This window comes from Sorex fumeus, unplaced genomic scaffold (assembly GCF_029834395.1).
Source record: "Sorex fumeus unplaced genomic scaffold, SorFum_2.1 ptg000233l, whole genome shotgun sequence".
Classification (NCBI taxonomy): domain Eukaryota; kingdom Metazoa; phylum Chordata; class Mammalia; order Eulipotyphla; family Soricidae; genus Sorex; species Sorex fumeus.
In genome coordinates this window covers 1,215,779-1,241,561 of record NW_026606290.1, presented here as the reverse complement: position 1 = coordinate 1,241,561, position 25,783 = coordinate 1,215,779, and the positions used below count along the sequence as shown (strand labels likewise).

Here is a 25,783-nt window from a genome sequence, read left to right as displayed (position 1 = left end):
CACAACTACGCATGGACTAATGTGCTTTGTCGGGGTGCACGCATTCAGCCTCGTAATCGGGTGCGTCGGACACCGTGTGGATTTCCATGCGGGAGTCCAGGGTTATCTCGGAGGCCGAGGCATCGCTGTCCAGTTTCTGCTCCGCGTACACGTCTGTTCTCTCGGGGGACTCGATGCGGCTCCGGACCTCGGCCACGCCGGGGTGGTTCTTCCGCAGGTGCTGGTTGAGGGTGCCCTGGAAGGGGAAGCACTTGCCGCAGATCTCACAGCGGAAGGGCTTGTCGTCGGTGTGGCCGCGGATGTGGTACTCCAGCTGGTCCTTGCGGGTGTACTTCTTCCCGCAGAACTTGCACACGAAGGGGGTGATGCCCATGTGGAGCCGCATGTGCCTGTCCAGGCTCCCTTTCTGGTTGAAGGACTTGCCGCAGTAAATGCAGATCAGCCGCTCGTTGTACGGGTACCAGTGGCCCCGCACGCCCCTCTCCCGGGGACTGCTCTCGTACCCGGGGTTACTCATCAGCGCGTCGCTGTCGGAGCCCTGCACCAGGCCCTGGAAGTCACTGTGCAGATGGACGGCCAGAGCCCGCTTCTGGCGGGGGCGCCCGCCCCGGAAACAGCTCAGCATGGACCTGGACGGGCTGGAGCTGCTCAGGTTCCCGAAGGCTTCGGAGACGCTGGGGGGCTGGGAGGTGGCCTGGGAGTAGGAATAGGCGTGCTGCAGCACCGAGCCGTACGACCCCACGTTGACGGCCACCACCTGCTCCCCGTCCACCAGCTCGGTGTGGTACCCGTCGTCGCCCAGGGAGGAGCTGTCCGAGCAGCTGGGCCGGTCGGACTTCTCCACCTTCACCTTCACCTCGGTGATCTGGCTCTCCCGCACCAGCAGCTCGCCCTGCTCGTGGTCCCCCTCGATCTGCACCTCGTACTCGGACACGCTCCCGCTGCTGCCGCGGTCCGAGTGGCCTTCCTCCTGCAGGCGGCTGCGCAGCACCTTGCTGGGCGTGGTCTCCATCCGCAGGTCGCCGCCGCCGCCGGCCGGGGGCGGCCGCACCTGGGGGCAGTACGGCGGGGAGATCTCCACCGGGTTGGCGAAGAAGCTGCCGTCTTTGACGCCGTTCTGGCTCTCGCCGGCCTCCTCGGCGCCCACGGTCACGGAGTCCACGTCCCCCACGCTGATCTTGGAATGGATGCTCTCGAGGATCTGCGTGCACTTGTCGATGACACACTGCATCTGCAGAAAGCTGGCCGCGGTCAGGAAGCTGACCACGTCCTTCAGCTGCAGGGACATCCTTCCAGTGTAACAAAAGGACAGCAACTGCTCAAACACGCTGGGGTTCTTGATCACCGAGATGGACAAGCCGCTCATGGTGCTGAGTGCCGAGTGGTCCCGGAAGTAGGGGGAGCTGGCCGCCAGGACTGCCTTGTGGGCTTGGAACGGCTGGCCCTGGATGTGCACGATGATGTCGCATAGTTTCCCTTGCAGGCGGAGTTCGTTGAGCTGGCTCAGAACGGTGCTGCTGTACTCGGGCACGTCAAACTGAATGAAACTGCTGCTGTCCATTGCTACTGGCATGAAACAGAATCTGCGGAGACAAAGAGTTTTCGTGATTCACCACCGACTCCCCACACGGGTTCCAGCGGCACAGCCCGAGCTCGCGGGCTGCACGGCCACGGCCACCCCTGCCGCGGCCACCCCTGCCGCGACTGACCCTCACGGGGGGGGGGGCTGCCCCAGCTCCGGTCCCTCACTCCCGTCTTCCAGGTCTGGGGAATTCAGCTTAGGCCAAGGAAACAAAAGATCTACTAGCCCACGGATAGAATGCTGAGCATACACCCGGGTCAGTAGGGGGGTCATTTCACCCAACTGGGGATTTGGTGTCCTTATGGGAAAAATAGTTTTGTTTCACCTATTTTTGGGGCTCTGAAGTTCCTTGTAGAGGAGTAAATAAGTTCGCAGAAAGTTGGTCTGCTTTCTCGTATCGGTGTTCTCAAGCCTCGAGCATCTGCATGGGATAAGCGGAACGAAGCCCTTAGCTTTCAGAATGGGAGTCGCGGGCTGGAGAGATGCTCAGTGGCCTGAGAGCTACGGGCTTTGTCTGCAGGAGGCCCCGGATCCCTCCCCGGCACCACGTGGTCCCAGAAGCAATTCCAACCAACCTGCCAGCAGAGCGGCTCCTGAGCACTGCAGGCTGTTGTCAAACACAAACAAAAAGAGGACGTGCCTCACCCCCATTTTTTCTCTTCGGCTCAATACACCTTTCTAATATTTTGGGTTGGTCACTGACTGAGCAATGCCCAGTCCTCTTTGAGGATGTTTCTGACGGAGTGATAGGCACACCCAAAGTGTGTTTCCCCCCACCCCCCACATCCCCATTGTACATGGGGTGGGCACCCCTAGTACAGGCTGGCTTCCCTGATTTGGAATTGGCACCACAGAAGCCTTCAAGCCTATGCAAGTGTGGCTGCCATCCCTGACCAACACAACCAGGTATGAGGGACTATTTCAGTTGTTTGTTGGTTTGGGGAGGCCCACTCTGCAATGCTTCTGATCCAAGCTGGCACCCAGCGATTGTAGGATAACAACTGATTTGTCCTTTCTCCCTTCCCACAAGGAGCTTAGGTTTATTGGGTTGCACCCATCACAGTGCTCCCGAGTCACTCCCATTCCTATGTCTGTAACCACTTCTATGCTCTCTCCTCAACCAGTTAATCAGCTTTTCCCCTAATCAGAATCTGTTCATTTGTAAGGTCAGATCCTTCTAGGACACTGAACTTGTATTGTAAGTTAATATTGCCCTTCTCTCCTTATGTCTTTTGAATAGTTTAATGCAATGTCCTTTGTGTATAGATACAGGAAGACAGTTAACATGATGCTTTGTAACTTAGGATTTAAGTGGCTTTGAATATTATTCATTCCCGGGCATCTGTTTTCTCAACTGAAGTCTTGGTTGCCCTCACTTCCTAGCACCCCTAAAGCAGGGTCCCGACCAGGGACTTGTTGGAACCAGGGCAAGCGGTAAGCTATGTGCTACTCTGGCATCGAGATGGGCCAGGCCAAAGTGCCACAATTTTTAACTATAAGCTAAGAGTTTTATCACAGACAAATGCTGTCATGATCCAAAAGTAACGACGAAACGAGGACCCTGCTAAGAACAGGAAAGACTATCTGGCCTGACCACTGTAGTCGGAGATCGAGATGGCCCTAGGAGAGCAATTCTATAAGCTAAATGTATTTCTTACTGTGTCCATACAAAATTATTTATATTATGTATGCTTATATGTTTGTTGGACAAGGAGAGGAGAAACGCAACCAGGAGATTTCGTTCTAGGGTGGGTTGATCTGCTAAATGAGAACCTGTCCTAGAAGCGGCTTTCCCAAGGAAAAGAACTCTATTCCCTATTGATTGTGACCACACCTATGTGTAATTGTTACCCCAACCTGTTGGGGCTGGACGGAGCTGTCAGGGTGAGCCCATGTAGACTGCATCGCACAACAGGCAGGAACTTAGGGACCCATGAAAATTGGCAAAATTTCTTGAGTGTCCTGACTAATTTGGAGGAGGCTGTACATTTTCCCCCTTCAAACTGCCTTCAGTAAATAATTTCAGTATATTGTAAGGGGCAGTTTTCCTTTTCTCACAGAAACCAGACTGGTCTTTGACATACAGATCTCAGGTGCCAACCAGAGATCTTTGGGATGTAGATTCCAGGCTTTAGAGGACTAGTCTTTGGGATGCAAGTCCAAGTGCTGGTAGCCCAAGAAAGGTTTCAGTTTTGGTTTTGTATCTTCTTTCAGGAGGCCAAAATACTGGCCTGCAGATGCAAAGAAAATGTATGTTTTGCCACCTCAATGTTCTTTCTGTAACTCCTTTTGATGACTTCAATGTATTGCGCCCTTTAGAGGTACCAGGATCAATGAAAAGAGAATTCGGGGCTCTCTACCGGGGACACAGGTCTGAGAGAACCTGGGCCCTCCATGACATAAGTTTCTTTTATGGGATATGAGACTGTAAGAGTGGGCTGGGGGAGGCAGAGGAGAGACAGGAGTAAATGGAGAGAGGATTGGAATAAACTGCAACTAAGACCAACCAGACTGGCCCTCATTTCCTTCCTTCGCCTACCCATCGCTATCGACCTCCCTGGAGTGGGGTAAACAGCCTGAGACTACCGCGGGCGGCAGCGGGAGAGATAGACCGCTGCTGTCTTTTTGTGTTCACACAAGTGATGAAACCCAGGATGCCTGTGGGCAACGTATGCACCCCCGCTTGTGAGGCTAATTCCTCGGCCAAATATTTTACTTACAAAATAAGATAACTCAGCCAATCTGGGAGTAAAGCTTACTTATCTTCAACTGACTTGAGGATGTCTTCAAAAAGGGGTGGAAGGAGGAAGGATACGTGAGGGAGCTGAGATGCTCCGAGCACAGCCTGCAGATGTAGCTGTTTACTGCTAAAACCAACTCTGCCCTGTGTGGAATTTCATAATGAAACGTTGGCGGATTTATTATCATTGTTGCTCTGGCACTGCGCCTGGCCGTGCTCGGGGCTTATTCCTGGCTCTGTGTTCAGGAATCACTTCTGGGGTTGAATCATTGTTGGTCGCATGCGAAGACCAGCGCCTTATCTACTGTCCTACTCTCTGACTCCTGTTTAGGGGTTTTAAAACCACGCGCTTCAATAAGGAAAAATCACTTCCTTTGAAGATTTTAGCATTACACATAAAGAATAAAAATTAATGAAATCTCTTCAAGATGATTGAAATGAGATTAATGAAATCTCAAGAAAGGGAATAGTAAATGAAACCTAAAAAGAGCAAACAGGGCAACGTGGTCCAAAACCAAAAAACGATAAAGAGGAGGGGAAAATACAGAAAAAAAAAATCATAAAAAAATGTTAAAACAAAACAACGTGCAACTAAATGTAGGACCCTTGCAGGAAAGGATCAACTGTGAGTGTGACTTTATCATGTCAGAATTTGTTTTTACTATGTGAGAATCTGAGTTAAAACACTGGAGTTATAGAGGAAAACAGTGCTTTTGTTTATCCTAGATTTATGATTGAAATCAATTTGAATCTGTACCGAGGACAGATTCTTAGGATAACATAAATTGCCAGAAATAAACGAAGAAGAAACAACTGCCAAAACACGAAATCTCTCTGGAGCTTTCATGCCTGAGAACCATGTCAAGTGTCCCTGCTTCAGGTAGGACAGATGGCACGCGGGACCCAAACCCACAGGCAGCACTCTGGCAGGGCTGGGCGGGAGAGGAGAGGACCTCAGCCTCCCCACTGGCGCTCAGGCTCAGCGTTTCCAGGGGAAGGGCCAGAGGCAGCCAAGATGCTTGCCTTGCACGCCGCCGACCCAGGTTCAATCCCCACCACCTCATGAGGTCCCCTGGGCACCACCAGGAGTAATCCCAAGTACAGAGCCGAGTGATTCCTGAGCACCACCAGGTGTGGCCCCCAAACCAAAAGTAAGTCAACGAAGCATCTCAGTTCCAAAGGCACAAGTCTGATACCCACAAGACCCTGGGTAAGGCAATTTTCGAGTCCTAAGGAGAGCACTAGTACATAAAACCCATTAGGAAAACGATGATCGAATCAGGAAAATGTGCCTCAGTTCTCAGAGCGACAGTCCAGCCAGTAGTCGGGCACGCGGCCGACCCAGGGTCAGTGTTGATTTAACTCTGTGGTTTTCTCCCTTGATGTTTTCTCAGTGGTGCTCACACAGGCATCTTTACATCTGCAGGAGCAGGCTTGCTTTCCTCTTTCATGACCATACCCAGCCTCTGTGCCATCTGTGCTCAGGGGCACTGGCCTATGCCCAGTGACTGCGGCACACAGGGATGGAACTCAGGCCCTTCTCTGCCTCCTGAGCAATCCCTGGAGCCTGCAGCAGATTTCCCTTTTTTTCTTTTCTGGTTTTGGCGTTACCCCCAACAACGCTCCGGCTGAGCTCAGGAATCACTTCTGGCAGACTCGGAAGACCATATGGGGAGCCGGAGCGCTAATCCTGGTCGAGGCAAGCACCTCGCTGCCGTACTAGCACTGCAGTCTCACAAACTGTTTTCTTTCTTCTTTTCACTCTTCTTGGCTTTGGGGCCACACCTGACAGGCCACTCCTGGCGCGGCACTCCTAGAGGGTTCGGGGAACCACATGGGATGCCAGGGATGGAACCCAGGTTGGCTGCGCGCAAGGCAAAGGCCCTCTCCTATCGCTCTGGGCCCCTTGACATAATGACCAACGTCTATTACAAACCAACAGCGACCCATCCTTAGAAAGGAAGCTTCACGTCTGAATTTCCCAAAGCGCCCTTAGTAGAACCCAGCCCACAAGGGAGCCTCAATAAGCCTAGCTTACCAGAATAAGCCATCTGAGAAGTCCTGCAGACCAGAATTTCATCAAACCCAGCAGTTCGCAAACTCATGTGACAAGTGAAACTCCTCTCTCCAAGCACACAGGCTCATGGCCGAGAGAATGCGTGGTCCCCTGCACAGCTCTGCTACGGCTTTAGTCAAAGTGCTCCCACACCAGGTGGTCCTCCCGTCCCTTCTCTGGCCTTTATTTTCCCTATGTTGTTGACTTAGTTGAAAATTGGTGAACTGTTCGGGAAGCTCCAGGCAAAGCCAACGACACAAGGAAGATAAAGGTATGCAATTGTTAGGAGAGGCAAATTACTTTGTGTAGGTAAGACTGTTTACATAGAAAATGCAAAGAGAATTACTTGAAAAAAATCTGAATTAGGTTTTAATAAGTGGTGGTTAGAAAAACTCTGTACCAAGAAAACCAGTCGGGTAAGATAATGACAGATTACAACCACAATAACAACAACTTATAAAATACCTAGGGGGATAAACAAAATACAGTTGCAAATTGTTATACTTTAATAAAGACAAAAACATATATGAAGATAAATATCGTGCTTCCAAAAGGAAGATTTAATACATTAAGATGGATATTTCCCTCATATTAATTTGTAGACATAATGAAGCCCAATGGAGCATTTTCTTAGAAATGATAAGATCATCTTAAAATTCACCTTTGCTGTCTATCTGAAATATAATTCAAGTTACATGTGTAATTTAATGTTTCTAGCAGTTACTTTTAAAATATACAAAACAAAAAAAAATAAAAACTTTTAAATAAAATAAAACTAATTTTTATATTTTTTTTGCTTTTTTCTGGGGGGGGGTCACACTTGGCGATGCACGGGGGTAACTCCTGGCTCTGCACTCAGGAATTACCCCAGCAGTGCTCGGGGGGATCCTATGGGATGCTGGGAATCGAACCCGGGTTGACCACGTGCAAGGCAAACGCCATACCCGCTGTGCTATTACTCCAGCCCCCGAATTTTTATACTTTTGTAAATTAGTTTATCTAAAAAGCATTATTTCAATCTGTACCTGAATCTAAAATGTTCCGTTTGGGGTGTTGGGACATACCCTGTAGTGTTAAGAAGCCCTTCCTGGCTCTGTGGTCAGGCAAGTACCTCCTGGACTCTCTCTGCGGCCCCCCCTACACTCCAGTTCTCATTTACAACTTTGGACATCACATGTCTTGCATCTCAGCGTGGAACGACATTTCCTGTGCTAGAAAGCCACCGGCTGCCACATTCAAAGACCGCCGAAGATGAAATATACAACAAAGATACATGTCAGAACACACGGTGAGGCCAGAGCTCATCAAGCAAAAGGTGTGTCACGTGTTTCCTCCAGGCCAGGCACGGTGGGAGCCGAGACCCTGAGCGCGTCCATCGCCAGGGCCGGAGAGCAACTACCGCTGTCCAGACAGAGGCGAGCACCAGGCGAGAGCCCGAGTTGGGAGAAAGGGAACACGAAGCGCTGGAATGATACCACAGTGGGTAGGGGGTAGGGCGTTTGCCTTGCACGCGGCCGACCTGAGTTCGATTCCCAGCATCCCATATGGTACCCTGAGCACCGCCAGGAGTAATTCCTGAGTGCAGAGCCAGGAGGAACCCCTGTGCATCGCCGGGTATGACCCAAAAAGTAAAAAAAAGGGAACACGAGGCCCGAGACAGACGATGGGTTAAGACACTTGGCGCAGCACCTGACTGACCCAGGTTTGATCCTTGGCAGCCCATAGGGTCCCCTGAGCACCAGCAGGGGTCACACCTGAGCATAGAGCGGGGAGGAAGTCCTGAGCACTGTCGTGTGTGCAGTCCCCCAAACTTCCCTTCTTCAGAAAAGGGAAGGAGAGAGGGGGCCTGAGTGTCACAGAGCAGGTCGGCCGCTTGCCTTGCACGCGGTCAACCCAGGTTCTATCCCTGCCACAAACCCCTCCAGGAGTGGTCCCTGAGCACAGGGCCAGGAGTAACCTTCGAGTACCACCCGCTGTGGATGGACCCAAAACAGAAAGAGAAATGAAGTATGTTGGCAGTTGGGCCTCAGAGCAAAGGAGGGGCAGAGGCGGTGCACGGCTGCCCACGAATAAAGGGAAACTCCTGAAATAGATGCTGCCTGGATGAAACAAATACTAACGAACTCAGCTCCCCTCTTCACAGCATCCTTAAAAATAACTTCTAGAGAAAGCATCTCTAAACACAGGACAGATTTAGCTCTTGAAGGTTTTTTAAATTATTTCTTTTAAATACAAGAGTGCTCGAGTTTATGGTGTCAATGCAGAAAGCCACTGCGGCTCGCCATCAGAACGCCCACGCTCTGGACCAGGGAGTAAACGTCTCATACACCTAAAAGACCCTCTGGGACAGGAGAGATTCATCCCGGGGAAAGGTGCCCACTGGGATGCGCTGGACTCTGCTTCGATTCCAGCACCTGATCCTCTGAGCAGAGTGGAAGCGGCCCCGAGCCCCGCTGGGCATGTAACCCAAGCCTTCCTCCGGGCCCAGAGGAAGCCTATCGAAGTAGGAGAAGTGCCTCACATGGGCCCAGGTTTGATGCTAACAGTCCCACAAACACCCTTTTCTGAGGTACAGGGCTGGAACTCCTGGCCTACTGCATGGAAGGCATATACCTACTGAGTCACATTTCCAGCACCCCAAAAAGACAAACTATGAAAAACACAACACTTATGTTGGAAGGATGAAATGCTTTTACACCAGCAAAAGCCAAATAAATCTATTTTAAAATAGGCAAAGAAGAGACCAGGGGTGTGACTCAATGGCAGAGCGGCTTCTCTGTATGTGAGGCCCCGAGTTGTGCACCTGATGGAGCTCACATGGTCCCCGGGCACTGCCCTCAAGCATGGAGCCAGGGGTGGCACCCAACCACCGCCAGACATGGCCCCAAACAACAAACAAAAAAGCCAAGTAATGGACAAAGAATACCAAAAACTGCTCTAGGGGTGGGGCTGGAGTGACAGCACAGTGGGTAGGGCTTTTGCCTTGCACGCAGCCCGACCCAGGTTCGATTCCCAGCATCCCATAGGGTCCCCTGGGCACGGCCAGGAGTAATTCCTGAGTGCATGACCAGGAGTAACCCCTGTGCATCGCCGAGTGTGACCCAAACAGCAAAAATAAATAAATAAATAAATAAATAAAAACTGCTCTGGGGCTGGAGCAACAGTATACCGGCAGGCCATTTGCCCTGCACATGGCTGACCCGGGTCCGATCCCCGGCATCCCCTATGGTCCCCTGAGTACTGCCAGGAGCAATTCCTGAGTGCAGAACCAGGAGTAACCCCTGAGCATTGCTGTGTGACCCAAAAAAAAAAGGGTGGGGAGCTGTAAAAAGAAAAAAGTTAAGGAGCAGGAGAGCTAGTACAGGGGTTAAGGCGCTTGCCTTGCATGCTGCCAACCTGGGTCCAATCTCTGGCACTGCCTATGGTCTCCCAAACCCTGCCAGGAGTGATCCTGGCACAGGGTCAGGAGATCCCTGAGCACCACCAGGAGTGGAGGAGAGAGGGAGAGAGGGGGAGAGAGAGAGAAAGGGCCTGAGAATTGACTAAACCTGTGAGTGCGGGCGTTGTTTGACCCCTGGCACCCTGAGAACCACTGAGCACTACTTGATGCGGCCCTCAGACAGAGAGGCAACACACTTAACAACTTCATCAATAAAGAAATGAATATCAACACAGCGCATGATTCTCACATTGGCAAACAGTACCCAGCTGGCAGAGCTATAAGCAAACCAGTGATCTCATATACTTCTGTAGCCTAATATAACATACGCCTTTAGGACAGACTCATCGTTGGGGCCTGCACTAGCCCTGGGCCTGAAGGCCGCCCAAGTATGCCTGGGAGCAACTCCGGAGCAAAATACCAGGGGCAGCTCCCAAACTCCGCAGAGTGTGGCCCAAAGGCCAAAGAAGGACAGGCATTTCTCTTAAGTCAGTAGTCAATGATCATTAAAAAAAATATCAGAAAAAAAAATCTACAAGTACATTCAACAGCTAAAATTATTCTAAGACATAACCAAAAGGAGCAGATGTTACGTGGAATGACCCCCCCCCCAAAAAAAAACCCACAACAACCCTTCATAATTCCTGGTGGGTATCTGACAGACATTGCTGGGGGAGTGTTGATATGTTACGAATACCATGGAGGGCATTTTAATAATATCCACCAAAGCCACGTAAACAGGTCAGCCTGTGAGTTGGCTGCTGCAGCGCCAGGATTTCACAACAGCATTGTTCACAATCACCAAAGACGGAAAACAAATGCCAGGCCTGTCGGGAGGAGCTGGTTAATGAGTGATGCCATGTCCACACTAACGACCCACTACACAACCAGGAGAAAAAAATGAATGCCGAAGGTAAGGAGCACAGGAGCAGCTCCGCTCTCCGGATAAAGCAACTGAGACACACACACACCCTGCTGGGCCGATCCATCAACTTATGGATATGCATGTATTTTGCGAATAATGGGGAAAAGCCACTTCAGCTGCCGCCTGGGGAAACACAGTAGCTTCCAATGAATCTTTTTGACGACTTAAAATGTCTAAACCAGGTGAATGCATTGCTTTTTCAAAATAAGTAACATACAAAATAAATTAAGATAGCTCATTGAAGCTTTGAAAGATAAGGACGAGAGAGAGACGGCCTCGTGGGCTAAGTGCCTGCTTTGCATGATGGGGGCCAGTGTCCATCCCCAGCACTCCATGGTCCCGAGCTCAAAAACAAAGAGGTAAGAAAATATCGTAATACAAAACAGTATGTTAGGGACATAAATTTAGAACCAGAAATGGGTTCAACAAAATACGTAAAATCTGGGGCAACCATAGTTGGAAGCCCGCCTCATGAGCTGGGGGAGAAGGCAGCTGGAATAGCGAAGGGATCACTAAGACGATGATGGTTGGAGGAATCATTTGGGATGGGAGATGCGTGCTGAAAGTAGATAAAGGACCAAAGGTGATTACCTCTCAGTATCTGTATTGCAAACCATGATGCCCAAAAGCCCAGAGACGGAGTTTGAAGGAAACTGTCTGCCATGGAGGCACGGGGAGGGTTGGAAAGGGGGGTATACTGGGGACTTTGGTGGTGGAGAATGCGCACTGGTGGAGGGATGGATGTTCGATTACTGTAGGATTGAAACTCAAACATGAAAGCTTGTAACTCTATCTCACAGTGATTCAATAAAAAAAAAAATCTGGAGCAAGGTACTTCATAATCTTTCCATATGTTTCCTTTTATCAGTTGTATTGCCAGGGATTGAAGTGGAGTCTCTGTTGAGCTTGGGCCCTGAGTTTTCTTTTTGTTCTTTGTTTGGGGGCCACTCCCGGCTCCATGCTCAAAAATTTCTCCTGGCGATGCTCAGGGATGCCATATGGGATGCTGGGGATCGAACCCAGGTTGGCGTCGTGAAAGGCAAACGTTCTGCCCTCTCTACTCTCTTTGGCCCCTGAGTTTTCTTTCTTTTCCCCCACAGGGAGGGTTTGGGGCCACATCCAGCTGTGGTCAGGGTCTGGCTCTGTATTCAGGAGTGGCCCCTGGTGGTGCTTAGGATCCCCCAGGGCTGGCGGGGTGCAAGATGAGCGCTCTCTCCAGCCCAGCCCTGACTTTGCTTCTTTTTCCAGCAGGAGCAGCGAGCACCCTGGGGCGCTGCGAGGGCTCCGCAGAGAACAGGAAACACAACGGACGCCTGGCACATGGCTGGTGAAAGCAGGGGCCGAGTGGCAAAGAACAGACTTTGACGCTGACACAAATCTGGGTTCTGCCTTTCCTAATTAAATTAGTATCAACGAGGGGCCAGGGAGAGAATTCAAGTAACCAAACGCGTGCCACGAGCCCGTGCCAGATCCTGCGCCCAATCCTCAGCATGGCATACCCATCTCTCGCGTGTTAAGAAGGAACCAGTCACAACGGACATTTGAAAAAGTTGAGTGGTCTTCGAGCAGACCCGTTGGCTTTTCGTTTCCTTATCCAGAACAGCCCCGGGAAGAATTCCTACCTAGTCAGGGCTGGAGACAGCTCCAGGGGCTGACTGCCGGCAAGCGGCAGGTCCTGCTCTGGTCCCCGCGACTGCCTGGACCCCGCCACTGCCTGGCGCCCTGAGCACCACTGGAAGTGATGGCTGAGCACAGAGTCAGGTGAGCCCACCACCCCTGGCAAGGAAAAAAAAAAAACTAAACCTACTACCTTAGAGGGCAGCTATAATCATTAAATGGGAGATCTCAGCGCAAGGGTGCTGTGTGAGCACTTCCATACAATGACAATTGACCTTGAGCTAAACAGCTTACATTCGTTAACTAATTTGGTCTCATCAACACTGAGGGAAATACCACAATCGGTTCAGTTTTCTAGGCGAACAGAAGAGGAGAAGTCAGGCCCCCAGGGTGGCGCACACACCCGACAGAGAGCCTTCCAGGAAGCAGATTCCCGCTGGCATGGGGCAGGGGCCCAGCACTCCTTGGCATGACCCGGCCTCAAGGAAGCGTCAACAGGGACTTTTGGAATTAAACAGCAAACAGAGGTGGGTTCCGCCGTCTGCAAAGTGCAAAGTTCTGGGCAAAGCCCGGCAGAGAAAGGAAACCAATAGTGCATTTCTGAAACAGGCTGGAACTGAAAAAGAGCTTGCTGACAAGGCTGCCCTCTCGGGCGCGGCTCATCCTCTCGGAAGAAAAACACAGAACTACACTGGGACTAAAATGACAAGGAGGAAAAAAAAAAAAAAGCAATGTAAGACCACGCTTAACGCCTAAGAGAGGGGTCCCATTTTTCTGCCAAATGAGAAAGGCAGCGCCTCCCTCCAGAGCCATGGAGAAAGGGCTCCTCCCGGAAGCTGCCAACTGCAACACTCTCGAGAAGGGGTTTCCAACAGACAGCACACTGCGGCAGGCAGAACCCTCAGCCCGAGAACATCCCCGGGCCAGAGAAGTAAAGGGACTCACGAGTGCCAGGTGCTACACCCACTGAGGAGCCAGGCGGACGTGCGCCTTCCCTCGTTTCCGCAGGTCTTGAGTTCTCAAAGTCAGCTCCCAGGAAGTTAACTTTATCTTTGTTTATTCAGGTCTGGGGGCCCAACCTGGCGGCACTCCAAGGCTACTCCAGCTCAGGGATGGCTCCCAGTGGCCTTCCGGGGTGCTGAGGGGTCAAACCACAAGCCACCACACACAAAGCATTCAGCCCATTGAGTTGTCTCTCTTGCCCTTAATTTTATATCTAAACTGAAACATAAGCAGAGGGTAGATCTTCAGATCGCAGTAGAGAAAAAGTAAAAACGGGGGGGGGGGGGGGGGTTGGCGGGAAAGGCAAATGGTTTCGAAATGTCCATCTTCCACAGAATCAGTTGTAAGATATCAGGGATGTTCTTTCAGAGAAAATCGCATAGACCGCTCTCGTCTGTTTAGAGCAACAGATTCGGCCTCTCTGAGAATCTACCCACTGCAGGCGGGGGCTGAGGGGGAGAGTCTTGCCCACGTGAGGCCCTGGGCTGGATCCCTCCAGCCCTAACGCAAACCTTCCCACGGTGCGTATCTTCGGCCAACCATTCTTGCCCAGCACTCCGACCCTCCCACATTCTGTGACACACTGTCACAGCCTGCTCCTGGCCTGCTCCCAAGGGCTCCCACGGACGGGAGACGACAAGGGCAGGGAGTCCTCCCTTGCAATTCCAGTGCTGGTCTCCCCGGCCCCGCCCGCCCGCTTCCCCTCCACACACACCCACACACACACACACACACACACACACACACACACTGAGGGCGGAAACCAATGCCCTCCTGCCAGGTGGCACTAGCTGGGCTGCCAGCTCCCCAGGACCTACCAGCAGTGGGCATTAGGCTTATTCGACTTTTTTCAAATGAGTAGGTGAAAATGGTCGCTCATGGTTTTGATATGCACTTATTCAAGATAATAATCTTGATCACCTTTTCTCACGCTTAGTGGCAATTTGTTGAAGTTTGTCTTTGAAGCGCCTACTCATATCCTTCGCCCATATCTGCCCTCTTTTTTTTTTATTGGATTATCAGAGCTCTTTCCAAATTAAGGAAATTAGCCTTTTGTCATACGCACTGCAAGTATTAGATTTAATTGCAATCACTAAAAGGCACGCTGGCTGGGAAGTTAAATGATCTTTTTTCCCATTTATAGGAAATATTCATTCCATTTCCATCTTCTGCAAGCCCAAAACCGAAGGGAATTCCAAGACGATCGGGAGCCGCCACCTTGCCTTTGATGCCGCATGCCAGCCCCTCCCGCAGCGGAGAGAGGGGGCTGGAGCTCATTTCTGATACTGCCAAGATGTCATTTATATTAGTTTTTCATTTAGAGGAAGTTTGCAGCTGCTTCAGAAAGCAATAACGAATTTAATGATTACACACACCACACAAACCCGATCAGAATTCTTTAATTCAACAGATTCACCCCAGTTCTCTCACATATTAAGGAGGGGAAATTAGACATTTGTGCTCTATTTTAATATTTTTTAAGCTGGATGTTTTTTCTTTTTTTGAAAAGCTACCTTTGGCAGAACATGAAATACATCTTTTAAAAACACACTCAGAGAGACAGTGTAGGGGTTTAGGCATTGGCTTTGCATGCGGCCAACCCTGGTTCAATCCCCTATACCTCCTATGGACCCTTAAGCAATGCCAAGAGTGGTCCTTAAGCAAAACCAGGTGTGTCTCAAACACAAACCCCCCAAATAGAGAACAAACAACTGTCCTCTCATTGTTCATCAATTTGCTCGAGCAAGCCCGGTAACGTCTCCATTGGAGACTTTGTTGTTACTGTGTTTGGCATATCGAATACATGACGGGTAGCTTGCCAGGCTTTGCCGTGTGGGCGAGATACTCTCGGTAGCTTGCCAGGTTCTCCGAGAGGGGCAGAGAAATCGAACCCGGCTCTGCCGGGCCGGCTGCGCGCAAGGCAAACGCCCTACTGCTGTGCTATCGCTCCAGCCCCAAATAGAGAAACAACCAAAAAAGGAACAACAACAAAAATGCCCAGAAGGGGCTAGGGGGTGAGTGCAGGCTTACATGGCAGGAGCCCTGGGTTCAGTCACCAGCACAGCATGGCCCCAGCACTCCGCAATTAGCCCCTGAGCAATTGCAGACGTGGCCCCCCAAGTTAAAAGAAGCATACCTGGAGAGGATGTAGTTGGGGAAGTTAAAACCATCAGCCTCAGGGGCAGAGAGGACAGCGGGCAACGCACTTGCCTTGCACACAGCACACCCGGGTTCGATCCCTGGCACCCCATATGGTCTTCTGAGTGCCTCCAGAGCCAGAAATAAGCCCTGAGCACCACTAAATGTGGCCCGGAACCAAACCCCCAAATAGTCAGCCTCACCACTTCACAGCTGCCATTTCACACCCTGGCGCGCAGCGACTCCCGGCTCCCGCGCTCCAGCTGGCGAGCGTCCCGGAAGCAGCTCTCAGGCCACCTCTGACGGGGGCTTCTCTGCACGCGCCCCTGCTGTGTCCAGCGCTCCCACCGTAGCAACTGCAAAAGGTCTCAGCAACTACAGAAGATCACCACCTCCCTCCTTACAGAACAAATGTCCATCATTAGCATCAAGAACGAACCACTGGGGCCACACCTCGCAGAGCTCGGGACTGACTCCCAGCTCAGTGCTCAGGGATCACTCCCGGCTGGGCTTGGGGGATCTGGTGTGGTGCTGCTGAGTGAACCTGGGGCAGCTGCGTGCAAAAGGCTGTAATCTCTTATCCCAAGCTGCCTCTAGGCTGCCACTCTCCCGGTGTGAGGCAGAGCTGCTGGGGCACTCAAGTGCAAGGACCACCCAGGCCGCCCCTGCAGTGCTGCTCCGGGCTCTCCAGGGCTGCAGCTAGCGATGCTCCAGGCCGTCTACTGCCAGGGATGGAATGAGGTCAGCGGCAGGGAAAGCAGAAGCCTTGGAGCCGGAGCGCTAGCACAGCGGGGAGGGCGTTTGCCTTGCACGTGACCGACCCAGGTTCAATCCCCAGCATCCCATATGGTCTCCCCACGCCCCTCTGCCAGGAATAATTCCTGAGCATCGCCGGGAATGACCCAAAAAGCGAAGAAAAAAAAAAAAAAGCACATGCCTCACTAACTCCCACAAAGGCACCCCATCCCCAGTTGAGAGGAGGCCTGACTTTCTCAGGGCTGTTCAAGTCTAAACACCTGGGGCCCCCCATAAAAGCTCCTGACCCTTAGTAACTGCTCGTGAGAGAAAAGCAGGAACAGCAGGAAGAGAAAGCCTGTCTGTGGAAGTGTGGCTGTCCCAGAGGGTGGCCGGGGACCACACTGCCTAGTGTGTGAGAGGACCGGGTTTGGTCTCTAGCACACAGCGTCCCAACGTTGCAGGGCATGGCCTACCCTGCAAATAAAGAAAAAGAGCACAAGGGTCGACATGCTTTCCTACGAAAAGTGCTCTAACACTTTGCTAAACACAGTGAGCAAAGGAACTCTCCGGGCCCATTTCGTAGGTCATGTGATTTCACAAAAAAACAGGCATCTAACAGGTGGCCTGGGGGCACAGGCCAGCGTGGACCCCCTGCCCACCACTGGGAGGGGCTTTAGACATAAACATGCTGCAAGGAAGGACACCAAGGCCTGAAGGAGTGCACGGAGCAGAGTCGCCCAAGACAGGTGTGGAACAACCCCCCCCCCCGACACACACACACACAGACACACACACACACACACACACACGGCCAGCCACAGACCATGCTACCACCCCCAGCACCAGGACAAGCAGAGGCTGTTCTGAAACCCAGCAAACAAGGAACCAAACAAGGACCAATGCTCCTCGCCCAGGCTCCAAAGTGACCAAGAATAAACGCTTTCTATTGAACGCGCTTGAGAACAAAACAGCCACTCTGGCAGAGACAGGGAAAGCAGCTGACGATGGTCCTGAACCTGGGGAACAGAGCGATCCATCTATCGATCAGTCCTCACCCCACCCTCCACCCCATGCGTGAGCCCAAAGAGTTAAAAAAGAAAAAAAGCGACGCCGGTCCTGACAGATGACAACACTACAGGTTCACATAAACTTTATGGCGACACAGTTCCCGGATTTTTCAAAGGTGGCACGTTTCCTTTTTCTGACAAAGCAAGCACCAGGAAATGAAGGACTTTTCTTGGTTTGTGTGTCTGGGGAGTGGGTACCAGTGAGTGCCTTGCACATCCAAAGCGTGTGCTCTATCGCTGAGCCTCTGCCACGTGCCTGCCCCCTGCGCCAGGAAACAGAAGGAGAGTTCTGCTACTTCGCAGCTAATGCCATTCTCTTTGGGGGCGAGGGGAGCTGAACCGCACCTGGCAGTGCTCAGGGGTTGCTCCTGGTGATGCTCAGGGGGCCACGTGGTGCTGGGGCTGGAGCCAGGGCTGGCGGCACACAGAGCAAGTTAGCTCTCCAACCCCAATGCCACTGTATTCCTCCGAGTTTAGACTTGACAAGCATCCAAACAAAACTGGATGAAAGTACAATAATAACAAAGTTCTTTCCAAGCCTGACATAAACCCCAGAAACCACAGAGGCAAATGCATTGAAAGAATTTAAATTCTATGATTTCTAAAACCCACACGAAAATACACCCAACAGCCAAACGATAAGACACGTACTGAGTCCTAGCAGTGCACATCGGACCCAGAGCTATGTCCCCAGGTCCTCCATGGGTCCCCAAACCAGACCGGGCTGACAGCATCTACCGTGAAGCCCCCACGGTCATGCGCTCCGATCCCCGGGTCCCACGTGTGCCGGTCACAATTCCAGCAGACTCTGCCAACTGCCGTCCCCAGCACCACAAGTGATTTTTGGTCACACCATAGCCAGGTGTGTATAACTACAAAAAAGAGGGTGCGACCCCAGTGGACACCAAAACGGTGACTTGTGAGCCTGGACTAGGAGTGTGACCCCTGAGTGACCCCCAGTCCCCTGAGCACTGCGGGGCGATCCCTGAGTGCAGAGCCAGGAGTAATTTTTGAGCATTGCCACTTACGGCCCCAAAACAAACATATTTTTTGTGTTGTTTTGAGAAAGAGCAGAGTCTCAACAGCTCAAAGACAAATGAAAGGCGAGGAAGATGCCTGGCTTTATCCAGGACTAAGACACCTGAAATGGTACCCCCTCCCATCCCTCAAAACATAAGAGATGGAAGACATTATTTGTAACACATCAGATTTGTATCACCCCCTTTTTTAGACTGTGTGTGGGGTTAGTGCGTGGACGCCCAGGACCTCACATGGGCCAGGCATAAGTGGTGCCACTGTGCTTGCATGTACACATCTTGTTTGTGCCACACCTGGCAGTGCTCAAGGGACCATCTGCAGTGCTGGCTATCAAACCCAGGCCAGCTGCATGCGAGGCACGTGCCTAACCCGCCGGTTATCTCTCTCTGGCCCACTGTTTGCACACAATTTAAGTGCAATCCTGAGGGATGATTTTGTAGCATCTATCAAACTGAAGAAGGCAGGCCAGGGAGAGAGTATAGCAGGTAGAGGACCTGCCTGCATGTGGTCACCCAGGTTTGCTCACCGGCACCCCATTGGATCCCCTGAGCCCTGTCAGGAGTAAGCCCTGAGCACCAGTGGGTGTTCCCACTCCCCCAAGAAAAAGAAATGTTGTGAATGCCGTGTGTATGTGGGCTGTTTCTTGCAGCTTTACTGTGAACCAAATGCTTTTGCCTTTTTGTTGTTGTTGTTGTTGCTTCTTTCTATTGGGGATGGGGGCGAGAGGGGCACACTTAGCTGTGCTCAGGGCTCTCTTCTGGCTCTGTACTCAGGGGTCATTCCTGGCAGTGCCAGGGATCACACCTGAGTCAGCCTCATGCAAGGCAAGCGCCCCTCCCCGCTGTACTATCGCTCTGGCGAAGCACTCAGGAAAGTGTGTCAGAGAATCCATCACAGGAATGTCCAGTCAGCATTTGCTATAATGGAAAACACACAGAGAGCGGGGAAGCCATCTCCAAACCGCTCTCCCTCTGGCAGAAGAGGTGTTTCTAGAGATAACTGAGCACCAGGGAGGTAATGGAGGAGGAAACGCGTTTGCGCTGCACCAGATCAGCCAGGATCTGTGTATGATCCCGGAGCCCCTGCCAGGACTAAGCCCTGAGTACCACTGAATACGGCCCCAAAACAACCCCACCCCACCCCCCAACCTACGAACCATTGCCTGTGAAACACTATACAGCCATTAAAAAAGAATACAAAGTGCTGGGGATGTGACTCAAACGGCAGAGCCACTGCCTAGTGTGTGAGAGGACCGGGTTTGGTCTCTAGCACACAGCGTCCCAACGCTGCAGGGCATGGCCTACCCTGCAAATAAAGAAAAAGAGCACAAGGGTCGACATGCTTTCCTACGAAAAGTGCTCTAACACTTTGCTAAACACAGTGAGCAAAGGAACTCTCCGGGCCCATTTCGCAGGTCATGTGATTTGACAAAAAAACAACCCCACACCGATGCCACATCCCCATTCCAGAACACTCTGGGATGAAGGACAGAGGGCTGGGGACAGAGATGGGAAGTAGACGAATTTCGGGAGAGATGCGGGTGTCACACTCACTGTGCTCAGGGAATCACTCTTGGGCAGGTGTGGGGGACCATGTGGGGTCCCCGAGACCAACTTGGGTTGGCTTCATGCCAGGCATGTCCCCTCCCATTCACTATTGCCCCGGGCTCCACCTCTGGAAATTTTTTTTCCGCAGCTATACTATTCCCACTAAGAGAGGTTTTTCCTTTAAGACATGTGGGGGCTTTACCTACAATAGATGCAATTCTTAAAACCAAATTATCTAGTGAAAGAAAAACCACAAACGGATATTATTTTTTTGTATCCAGAAATTGTAGGCAAAGGAACAAGGATAGCAGTGACAAGGCTGATTACTTGTGACCAAGAAAGATTTTTGTTTGGGGGGGGGGGGTGAGGGGGGGTGTGCTTGGGCCACACCCAGTGTGGCAGAGGATACTCCTAACTCTGTGCTCAGGGTTTGCCCCTGATGGAGCTAGATATAATGTACCAGGGATTAGACCCAGGCCTCCTGCAGACAAAACACATGCTCTAAGCCACTGAGCTAGCTCTTCAGCCACGACAGTTTGTGCGTGTGCATGTGGGGTGGGGGGTTGGAGGAGGGGGAGTGCTGGGGGACATCCCCAGCAATGCTCAGGCCTGACTCCTCCTGGCAATGCTCGGGGGCTCCCATGCAGCATGCAGTACAGGGACGAATGGGCCCACAGGCAGGACCCTGGGACCAGAACAGGAGCAGGAGGAGAGCGGAGTGCCCCAGGGGTGCAGAAGTGCAGTCACCCCACAGATGCTGAAAGCTGGCGGCGGCCCGTTCAGCCCGAGTGTGCAGGGACGCGTGGACGCTCTCCCTCCTGGGCTGCCCACATGAGCTGGGGGGGGGCGCGGCGCCACACTGGGCATTGGCGGAGCCGTGTTCCACACGCCACGGGAACTCTGGCCTGCAGTGCGGAGGACCGTCAGAACGGAGACCCCAATTGGAGAGAGCAGAAATCACAATGCGGATGAGTGCAGGGAAGGCTTGGGAGAGCGAACGGGAGAGAGACCACAGACAACAGCCAGAAGCCTGTTCCCGAGGGAGAGCACTGTGCGCATGGGCACCTCTCCTCCCAGGGACCCTCAGCCCCAGGCCTAGAAAGCCTCAACTCTCTTCTCAGAGCCTGCCTTAAGGGGACCCACAACAGGCCGTGGGTCATGAGCAGCAGAGCGGGAATCGGCGGCGCCTCCCACACCGCTGGCCCAATCTGAAGAAAACTAGAGACAAGGATACGACAATGTGCTCCAGACAAAGCACCCTCGTGGGTCCTTGACACCCCACCCCCACCCCACCCCTTCACCATCCTTGGGTAAAGCCCTGCCACCATTTCTCCAAAGAGACAACCAGACCAAGCAGAGGGGTGAGAAGGAACCACGGGGGACTGAGCCTCCCACTCTGGGCGCCGGAGGCAAGGCGCTGGCTGCGCACACAGGGGACGGGCAGAGAAGCCCCAGGCAGGAGTCGGCGGACGCCAGAACCCCTCAGTGCTCAGCTTCCCCGGCAGAGTCCTGGCCATCAGCCACAGGCAAGGGCTGGCCTCCTAGTCGGCTCCCGCCCATCCCACTAGAAACACCCGGGTGCTTCCGAGGAAGAAGGAGAGGTGACAGCGGCAGCGCTTCTCCGTCAAACCCAGAGGGCAGCGGCTTGCCTCGGCCACAGGCTGACGCCGGGGACGGGACCCGAACCCTCTCCCGAGAGCGCGGAGACCTGCCCCTCCCGAACGTTCGTTCTCCCACAAAGCCAGTAAAAGAGACCGCAGATGGAAGCACAGGGACCACAGGCATGGCAACAGCAGGGACAACCACATAAAAATAACTTTTCTAGGTATTTCTGCCTGGGTCTCGATCAAAACTAAAACGGAGCTGTCAAGACGCACGAGCTCATTCTCCCGACAGCAGCCGCGGGATAACACCAGGGCTGCGGGAGCCGTTCTGGTGCTGCTGAAACCCGCGGCAGGGGGAAAAAATAAATAAATAAAATGGCATTCCGTGATGGATATTCATGAAGTGCTCATCCTAATTTAAAAGAAAACAAGCCCAGAGTTCTTACTGCATTAATTCATGGGAGCCTGAGAGAACATTTTTATCCAGACTGCTACATTTCCCAGCAAGGCGCTAACATTCTCCGGGTCTGAGGGTGAGGGTCAGCCGTGGAGGCTGAGGGTGGGGGGTGCTTTCAGTCCAGACTAAACCCAAGAAGCTTCTGGGGGATTCACTGGAGGGCAGGGCGGGGGTGCGGGCGGCGGGAGGCATAGCACGACCCCTTAACCTCATGGCGCTGTGAGCCGAGCGACCTGCCCCCTCGCCTCCCTGGCCACCCCTGGCAGAGACGAGTGTCAGCTGAGACCCTCTGGGCGGCCGCTGGCTAGCGGCCTGTGGCCCGGCTCTGCGCGTCCCGGCATCAGGGTCCCGAGCCCACGGTCGCGTCTCCTGGGAGCGAGACCTTCCACACAGGCACCCGTGGAAAGGGAGGACTTTAGCAGCGCCAAACTCTTTGTTTTCTTTTGGCTCAGGGACACACCCGCCTTGGTGACTGGGGGGTCCCTCCTAATGGTGCTCAGGGGACACAAGGGGCTGAGGACAGAGCTTAGCTGGCCACAGGCAGAGCATGCGCCCTGGGGGCCGCCTGCCCAGCCGCAGGGCTGGGTCCTCGCTGACCGGCTTTGAGTGAAGAGAGAGTTCTCACCAAGGCTGTACCAATGCACTGAGCCAGCGATGATTACGGGATGACCATCTGTTGTACTTAAAGCAATCTGCAGACATTTCTCCGTGTTGTGTCCACTCTTTCTTACTTCTGTCTATGAGGCAGCCCAAAGACTAATCAGGAATTAGAAAGATCCATTTCAGGAAGAGAATGAACAGGCCTTTTATAGAGGACAGAGGTGGGGCGCTCGTGGCCATTACGAGGCCTACTCCAAGCTCCCTGGGCATGGGTTGCTCCTGGTGATGCCGGGGACTAAGCCCGGGCCTCCAGCATGCAAAGCCTGTGCTCCAGGCCTAGCGAGCCACCTCCACTGCCCAAGAAAGCTTTCTGAGGGCCAAGGACTCAACGGCGTCACCTTAGCACAGGTACTGCAGGGGATCGGGGACCTGGACAGTACTGCACAATACTCCCCTCTCACCCTGGCACTGCCTTCCTCCATAAGTTTCCCACCAACTTCAACAGAAAACAGCAGCTAGAAATGAAGCTGCTTCCAGCTGTGGCCTGAACTGCCACCGTCAATTCGGCAGTCCGTCCTCTACGAGACACTGGATGGACACAGGAAAAGCATTAAGGGGAACTGACAGCAGCAGAAAGTTGATGGGAGTCAAGCCTAATGACGGCTCACCAGAGCAGGATCCCGAGTGTGGATCTGGGGCGGAGTCGGACAAGATTCGCACCCCCAGTCTCGAGGACACACACGGGAATGCAGTGCAAAGTTATCACCTGCCCCCTTGATAACTTTACACCCCGGAACAGGGGTATACGTTGAAGATGAAAATGTACTAGGCAGTGCTGCAAATTGTATTACGAACTTTTAAAAAATGGGGGGGGGGGGGGAATGTGTGGAAAGGATTTTGTTTTTTGTTTGGGGGCCACACCCGGCAGTGCTCTGGGCTTAATCCCGGCTCTGTGCTCAAGGGACCCTATGGGCTGCCAGGGATCTAACCTGGGTCTGCTGTGTGCAAGGCAAATGCCTGACCCAGTGTACTATGGCTCCAGCCCAGAAGGGGGATTTTTGGTCACACGTGGCTGTGCTCTGGGCTCACCCCTGGCAAGTGCCTTACCCTGGACTAGCTCTCTGGCCTGATGGCATGGGAACATCTGAGGAAACAGAGGCAAGACACACAAGCCCACATGCCAGTCAGGTGCTGCTGGGGTCTCCCGGCAGCCTCCACTTTAAGGAGCAGAGGACACCCCCCGCCCCAACGGTCAGGAGCAGACCTTTTGATGCGCCCAAGATCTGCTTCATTATCTGCTCCCTGAGCATGAGCGTGACACCCACCTTAAACGGCAGCCCTGGCCAGCAAGGGCACGTGACGGAGAAAGCTGGTAGCTAACAACACCTTCTGCTTTCAGAAAAGAAAGCCGGCGTGCATGTCCCAAAAGGCCTCCAGAGAGTACTTAATCCGAGGGGGTCCAGCGGCAGTACTAGCTCACGGGAGTGCCCCCCCAGAGCTCCCAAGACGCCGTGGCCCTCGAAAACCTCCTCTTCCCGTGGGGATAAGAGCAAGTGCCACCAGGGACAAGCTACTCCTGAACCTCAGAGCGGGGCTGGGATGGGGGCCGGGGCCCCGCTGGAGGAAGCCTATCTTCAGCAGGGGCGAGAAGGAAGTGAAACTGGGGAACCGCCACGCAGAAGGAAAAGGGAGGCGAGCACTTCGGCAGGGGGGAACGGGCGGGCGACAGGGGAAGGTTCAAACCCTGGAGAGGGCCTTGCACGACAGGGTGGGCACCGGGTGGCCCCAGGCGAGAGGCCAGAGGCCTCGGATCAGCTCTCCCAGGCACCCGCCGGCCCGGGAGCTGACTGGGCACCTCCACCTGCAACAGTCCCACACCCCACCCGCTCGCTGCCTTTGCAGGAGCTTCAACTTTGGCCCAGTGTTCAAATTCTTTCAGGAACTCGTCTGGACCAATCCTTCCTCCTACTCCCTCCCTCTGGGCGCCAGGGGAGTCACGGATCCCACAGACTCACAGGGCTGGGCCACCTCTTCCTGGGACCCTACTCCAGTGTGAAGTTCAAAGGGGCCCCCAGGAAGCCGGCGCTGACCCCCCGGGCAGGCCCGCCTGACCTCCTGCTGGCCTTTCACTCTACTCTACCGGCCGGCTGGGTCCCTGCTCCTGGGGGACGGGGGACGGTGGCGGCGACACCCCCGGCTCCCACGTTCCCCCCCAACCACAGGCAGCAGCAGTTTGACAGTGCATAAGCAAGCCAGCACTCAACTCTTTTTTTTGACTTCCTATATTAAGTTTGGCATTAGCATAAAGGAAGGATGGGGGATGGGGGGGCCCTTCTGAAGTCAGAAACCAGCTCAGAAGCTGTTGCAATAATCCAGATGTGAAGCACAGAGGGCCTGGACTAGGGAACAAAGGGAAAACGGGCTAATATAAACAACCCAAATGTTAAAAAAAAAAAAAGAAAGGTTTTGGGTTTTTTTTTTTTTTTTGCATGTCAGAACTCCGCGGTGCGGTGGGGCTTGCCGAGGGGCTCCCCGGAACAAAAGCAAGCGCTGTCTCCTGACCCGGGGGGAAGCTGCGAGTCCCCTCGGCCACCCGTGGAGTGGGACTGACCCCCAGGTGCCCGGAGCGCCGCCCAAACACTCCCCCGCGGCGCCCAGGTCTCGGGGGTGCCCGTGCCCCGCCGGGAGCCCGGACCCGCGACAGACCTGCCCTGCCAGTCCCACCTGCCCGGGACGCCGAGCGGGGTCTCCGGAGGGGTCACCGGACGCCCCCCCCGCGCACCGTCCCCGTGGGCCTCGGGGGGAAACTGAGGCCCGGCGCGGGGCCCGCGGAGACCGTCCCCCCGCCCCCCACCCCGGTGCCGCCCTCCCGGGGGCCGCCGCCAGCCCGCGCCCAGGCCAGTGCCCGCGGCCCCGGCCCGGCCCGGCCCCCTGACCCGGACCCCCGCGGCGGGGCGCGGGCCAGGGAACCCCGCGGCCGCCCCCGCCGCCCGGGCCCTCGGCGGGGGGGAGGGAGACGCCCCCGGCCGGCCCGGATCCGAGCGGGCAGCGCCCGGCCGCCCGGGGTGGACGCCGCCGGGCCCGGGCAGCGGCCGCGCGCGCCCCGCGGCCCCCGCCCGCCCGCCCCGCGCGCCTCACCTGCCCCGCGCGCCCGCCCGCGGCGCCCCCTCCGCCGCCGCCGCCGCCGCCGCCGGCGCCAGGCCCGTCCCCGCCGCTCCGGCTGCCGCCTCGG

The 25,783-nt window shown here is 53.9% G+C and overlaps 1 protein-coding gene across 1 annotated transcript; it reads right to left on the bottom strand.

Moving 5' to 3' along the window:
- On the bottom strand, nt 1-25,783 carry ZBTB34 (zinc finger and BTB domain containing 34). The gene is made up of 2 exons (XM_056108887.1): nt 25,690-25,783; nt 1-1,583 (listed from the first exon to the last, which is right to left on the bottom strand). The coding sequence occupies exon 2, from the start codon at nt 1,571-1,573 to the stop codon at nt 17-19; it is 1,557 nt and encodes a 518-aa protein (XP_055964862.1). The 5' UTR covers nt 1,574-1,583; nt 25,690-25,783; the 3' UTR covers nt 1-16.